We start from the raw sequence: 6,316 nt of genomic DNA on the forward strand, positions 1-6,316 counted from the left end.
CATCTATATCTACGTAGATATAGATGGGCACCAGCATCCCTCCCGACTCCACTAAGGGACAAGGGTGTACAGAAAATGGATGGATGGATAGATATATATAAAATCCAATTTTTCCAATTGAAAAATTGAATTCTATATTATATACAAGAAACTTTTACTTTCTAATTTACTTTCATGTAATTGGGACTCTGTTTCTTTAAAAACTCCTGCTCTTTCTGAATCTCCACCTACAGGAAATCATCACAACGTGGCTCCTCTATTAACCCTTTAAATTTTTCCACTAGGGCTGAGAAGGACGTTGCATAATGACACTTGCTTAGTCAAATCAAGCCCTGTAGCGGTTAATTAGGCAAATAATTAAACACAAGCGAATAAAGAAAACTATACTTAGGTACCCCCTTTGTCATAAATGCTGCTTTAACCTGATATATTAATATTACTTCCTAATATATTATCTGGCAGTAATTTGGCTAACGGCTTAAGGGCTCTGTGCTATCGGCTCACCCGTTGGCTAAAAGCTCCGCGCTAACGACTCACGGCTGACGGCTAAGCATAAAATAAACCCAACTCAGTTTTATTAAAATAACAATGCTAAACATCTAACCATTTCTAGATTAATAAGTGAAGGTAGTTATGCTGGATTTAATGCGTTCAGATTTCAACGGTAGCTCTATGGCAGCATGAAAACAGTTTGCAGTCACTGCTGTGTTGACATTTAAACACCGTTTTATGCCATTTGCTTTCAAGCATTTTCCTGAAGAAGGAGCTTGGTCCTGGAAGGCGGGGCTAGGTCCACGCAGGTGTTTTGCACAGTTGCAAACATGCATGAAAGAATCAAGACATCAGCCCAGCTATGACTTGATGAGGGAATAACATGAACATGTAACATGATGGAAAACTCAAAAAAGTCAATTTTACATAGTACTGCCCCTTTAAGAAAAAGCCAGGAAGCTAAACCAATCTGTTAGTTACAAAATTTGATGAACAAATGTATTTTTGTTTAAATATAAACTGATGGAATATATAATACAGTATGGAGCCTGACAGAAAGGCTTTCGCTAAATGTTCCCTTCCTACCTGTAGCCTTTAGTCGGGGTTTGGGGCTCTTCTTCTCCTTTTTCTCCAGCCGCCCCCGTCGGATGACCTTCTTTCCTTTCTTCTTGGAGCGGCCATAGTCGCTGTCATCGTCATCCTCCACCATGAAGTCCTCGTCGCTGCCAGACTCGTCAGCTGTGTATGTGAACAGAGAGGGCGGAAACTTAGGTTTGTAAAAAATATAAAATCCTGACATGCAGTCAGACAGCTGCCCAGAAAAGGTGGGAATCACCAGAGCAACCAGGCACTGCAAGAGTTGGCCTGTTACAGTAAATGTTCACTAAAAAGGTTACAACAAAATAAAGAGAGGATTTTATTTTAAAATAAAGTCTTTAAAATACGTAATTGACTATTCCCACAGGAGGTTTTAAATACCTGAAAGTTAATGTTCACATGTAATATTTATATTTGCTCTGTGAGAGAAACTGTTTGTTACATGTATAAATACCAGTAAGGAGGTTCAGGAAAAGCATCATGAGACAGAAGAAGGTGAACAACACAATAATTTCAATTAAATAATTACGCAGATTTTAAACGCATAATTTTATTTTATTTTTGTCTCTATAATTATAAACCCGTGCAATGAACTCGATTAGAATTTCAATCAAGTGACAGATACACTTTATATTAAGAACCTCAATATTTTATAGGTTAGCATGTAGAATTCTCCATATTGGGTCACTGTTGGCCAGTTCTGGATTCTCCCTCATTTTAGAAGACAAGAACTAAACAGGCAATGCAATCCTTGTCCTGCTGCCCTAAAATTAGTGGAGCTGCTGGTGTTGTACGTACGGTCCATATAGGACTCCTCCTGGTCTTCGTGCTCCTCATCCTCACTGCCTCCGTCCCCCAGCAGGATCTCTCTCTGTTTTGACACGGCCTTGGAAGCAGCCTGCCTCACTGTACGCTTCCGACTCACTTCCTTGTCGTCGTCACTGTCATCTGTACACACAGCGAGTTGTTATACTGGCGCTTATTACGACGGGAAAAAACACATGAAGGCAGGAGGAAAAGGATGCGGATAAACTCACACTGTTTGATCTGTGACCTTTTATGACACCAACTTACAAAAGATTTCATTTTACAAAGAAACAATATTTTAGTTAATTCACACTTGCTGTTTATGCACAGCTGATCCCTTTTTATTTTAACTGGATTGGATCCAGATGCACACCACTCTTTTCAAACTTTTACATATAAATCATTGTGAAAGTCGTGAATTTAGTGGGCTTTTGTGTTGGTCACTTCTAAAAAAAACTCAAAGTCGGACAGTAAAAGTCTGAAGCATAACATTTTAAGCTGGGTGTTGTGGCAGCTGCCAGTACCTGCAGCCCGTTTTCTCTTTGGGCCCCTCTTACTGGTCTTCTCCACTTTGGCTTTCTTTGCCTTTTTTCCTCTCTCTTCTTCGTAGTCACTGCCTCCTTCCTCCTCCTCCTCCTCTTCTCCAAAGTCGTTGTCTTCCTCCTCACTGCCGAAGTCATCTGCATCATGACATGCGGGGAAGTCAGAGAGTCGGGATCTCAGGTTGGCATGGAGCATGCGCTCACCAAATCGACTGGACAAACTTACCTGCTGAATCATTTTTGGATTTGGAGAGCTTTTCATCAGAATCCTCACTGCAAGAAAGCAGAAGACACCAGACTTTGTGTTTAACAGCCTGATATAAAACTAAAGCACCATCTGCTCAAAGTTCCTGAATTTCACGCTCATAAACCTAGCATCATTTAGCGCAGGACCAACACAGAACGAAGATCATCCAAACCGTGTCCTAACCTGTCATCCTGTGAGTTCTTCGAGCGCTTGTGCTTCGGCTCACGAGGGGCAGGGCGCACCTTCTTAGGCCGATCGCCGCCATACTCCTCATCTACAGAGAGGAGAGGAAGGACAATGTCTCAATTCACATTCTCATCCATCCATCCGTCCGTCTACAAGCAGTGAGTAAATGTTTCACTACTAATTTACTCTGGAAAAGTTTTTTGTTTTTTTTACTTTATTAAATTATGATCTATTGTTACACTAACATGCAACTGTTTTCAATCAATTTGTAGGTCCTGCTTAGAACCATCAGAGCTGTGCTGCTCAGGAAGTCCAGCAACATTTCTTTTGAATAAACTGCTTTTATATCTGTGATCTTAAGTCTTGTAATCCCTTCATGCATTTTTTTATTTATCTGTTGAATAAAAGTTTATAAAATACCACCTATATGCTGATTTTTTTTCTATGGAACGCAGCTCTAAACAATTCAAGTAAAATTTGTCCAAATGTTCACTTTTTTTGTACACTATATCAAATATATTCTAAAGAAAAGCAGCTCAGAAAGCTCTGTCCTGGATGTAATGCTAAGCTATTAGCTGCCATTTGCAAAGGAGCCAAATAAGGAGCACCATTTATTTTCCTTGGTGCCGATTGGCTGCACCTCCCAAGACTGTAGATATTAGCTTCTGTGGTAGTGCTGTGAATAATAATGCATATGAAGGTATATTTGGAAAAATGATACGATACCAACAGAGATGTGGAGTTACTCTCCATCACAGAAAACCAGGGTTTTTGATCACAGTTAATGAAATCATTAATGGTTCCATATTTGTCTTTGCGTTGATGGGTTAGTCTTCCAAAAAAAAAAAAAAAAACAAAAAAAAAACAACGAAGGAATTGGCAGGCCAGATCTAAAAAAGAAAAACAACTAAAAACAAAAACTGCAAAAAGTGTTGGCCATTAAAAGTTACCCTGTGATGCTGAATAGTAAACAACTGATTAGCAGCAGCCTGGCTGAGTCTTACTGCTCAACTCCAACAGCCCTCCATGTCTAACTGAATATAAGGCTGATCTAAGCACATGGATCATCTGGAGTTAATAACTGAAACACTATGAATCTGAGCACAAGCAGCAAGCTACTCCAGAGCAGGTGTGATATTTCTAAGTGGGGGGAGAGGAAGTGGGGGCCGGCAATGTATGTCAGAGAAACATTCATCTCCAATGTTACATATTCACCCCAATGAAAGCTGACCACAAACAAGCATTCATAAAACCGGCACAAATGAATAAAACAGGTTAAAGGTTTAAGAGCGTAAACTGCATCTGCATGCCGGCCGTCACTTCATGCTTGGCACATTAGCCAGCTTGTATTTTGTTCTGAACGAGACAAACGGTGGAGAAACACACAGAGCGTTGCTTACCTGCATCGTCAGACTCGTTGAATTGTGAATAGTTCACCACTTTCCTGTTCCTGTGAACATAAATACACACATTTGATCAGATTACAGAGTAAGTTTACAAGCTTCACCTGATACCAGACTATAAAAAGTGGAGAGAAGGAGACTGTTAACACTATTGTGTTTCCTCTCTATGGAATAGAGTGGAAGCAACAAAGAAACTGCCTGAATGTGTGCATTGTGTTGTTTGGGTAGAAAAACCTCCAGCAGTGGCCAGGCAGAGGTGGATGAACTGAACTGGACCTTGGACCTTGTGCGGCCTGCAGAACTAATTTGGTTGTGTGTATAGATTTATCCTTAGGTGACAAACAGCTTCAGTTTGGGGAACACAAACATTCAAGAACTGCTGCAATAGTGGAAATAGTTAAACACAGTTAAGACTAAATTTAGGCAAACGGCACATCTGTGATCATCTAATTTATACCAATGTTTTTCTTTAGACCAGCTGCAAAACATCAAGCATAGCTAGATTTTTGTTTTGAACCCGCTGATTCACATTTACACAAAACCCTCAGTATATGGGCAGAAACTGGTAAAACATGTCCAATATTTTTTAACAACAACAAAAAATGATGCCACTGTTGTATGAAACAGTATGCATGATGCCTCTGAAACCTTTCCTTGCACGGCAGAGCCCAGTCAGTCACCTCCATGTGGCTGGCACAGTGCCTCCCAGTCTGGGGCCTCAGACCAACCCTGTATGGCTTTTTAAGATTCCTATGACCATCTTCTCAAAATTCTCTTTTTTTAATAAGTTGCCTCTAGCCTGACCATTGCTTTCCTGTGCAATTCTGCTAGATTCTCATCGCCCTTCAGTGCTCTGCCTGCGATTTCTCCAATTGAGCTAGATTTCTCCGGTAGAATTTTAACTGGGCCAATCAGCGAGCAGACTGCTCGGGCCAATCAAATTTCTCCTTCTGCTCGGAGCAGAAGGAGAAATTTTGAAAGATGATGTCAATTTCCTGCTCTGTTTCAGAATTGTAGTCCGCCTGTAGTTTTTGGCAATGACAGCGGAGGAAGTGAACAAAGCCATTCAGTCCATGTCGACCACACTACCAAACATTGAATTATCATGAACAGTTGCCTCGTTTGGCTAGGTAGTTCTCTCTTTGCAGTGGAGGATGGTCGTTTACAGTGCCGCTAATTTTCAGTAAATTTCATAGAGTTGAATTGGTGCCTTACATGCATCACAGCCAAACATTAGTGATTGAGTAAAATTTTAAACTTAAACACAGTCCACACATCCAGGAAGTAATCGTTTCTCAACAGACGTCCTCTGGACGAAGCAAAGCGTAGAACAAGGAGCTGGTTTATACCAGGCTATGTTCTATCTGAAAAAAGGGGTCAATATTCCAAGCAGAAAAAACCCCCCCAAGATTATGATCCAATTGCCGACAGAAGGCCTGACTTCAGAGATGTATATATCCCTGGAACTTGGATAAAACAAATCCAACATTTTGTTCTCTCTAGTAGAGCAACTGAACAAAAAAAAACAAAAAAACAAAACACCTAAATCCATATAACAAAATCCAAATCTGTAAAAAAGCCTTATAAATTCCCCTTTAAGACATGACTTTTGACCATGGGATGTACAAAGGATATGTTTTAGGATCCTTGCATACTGTTGTTTTTTTTCCGTACACCAGGTTTTAGGAGCACATCCAAGCAAGTCTTTATGAATCAGGATCCACCTGGGAAAGCCGATTTATCCCACATGTTTTGTTTTTTTTTCCCCATCAGAGTGACTATATGATGATAATACTTGTTTAAGGTCGTATGATTTTTTCCACTATGCAGGGAACACAGAATCGGGGAAATTGACAAATTAGAATTCAATTTAAAATGCAGAATAACTTAGAATTTCTTAGATTTCCTGACAGCTTAGGTGCTTGGGAAACACTGAAATCTATAGTGAAAGAGCATCAGGGAGAGATTGTACCAACTGCTGTGGCTTTGGTCACTTATAGGGCTGTTGTAAACGAATATTTTAGTAATCGAGTAATCCATCG

The 6,316-nt window shown here is 40.1% G+C and overlaps 1 protein-coding gene across 2 annotated transcripts in view; it reads right to left on the bottom strand.

The window, feature by feature from the left end:
* The window catches only part of nucks1a (nuclear casein kinase and cyclin-dependent kinase substrate 1a), a 19,756-nt gene that overhangs the window by 5,237 nt on the left and 8,203 nt on the right, over positions 1–6,316 (bottom strand). The window contains exons 2-7 of one of the 2 annotated variants that reach the window (XM_015058395.1): positions 4,272–4,321; positions 2,869–2,959; positions 2,665–2,711; positions 2,421–2,576; positions 1,888–2,037; positions 1,078–1,230 (exon numbers count right to left, since the gene is read on the bottom strand). In XM_015058395.1, the coding sequence (XP_014913881.1) occupies positions 1,078–1,230; positions 1,888–2,037; positions 2,421–2,576; positions 2,665–2,711; positions 2,869–2,959; positions 4,272–4,321 (647 nt within the window). The remainder of the gene's footprint in view (positions 1–1,077; positions 1,231–1,887; positions 2,038–2,420; positions 2,577–2,664; positions 2,712–2,868; positions 2,960–4,271; positions 4,322–6,316) is intronic. The other variant, XM_015058396.1, reaches the window with a different exon arrangement.

The sequence above is a fragment of the Poecilia latipinna genome, unplaced genomic scaffold (genome assembly GCF_001443285.1).
Source record: "Poecilia latipinna isolate Pla-1442-1.1 unplaced genomic scaffold, P_latipinna-1.0 Scaffold1537, whole genome shotgun sequence".
NCBI lineage: Eukaryota > Metazoa > Chordata > Actinopteri > Cyprinodontiformes > Poeciliidae > Poecilia > Poecilia latipinna.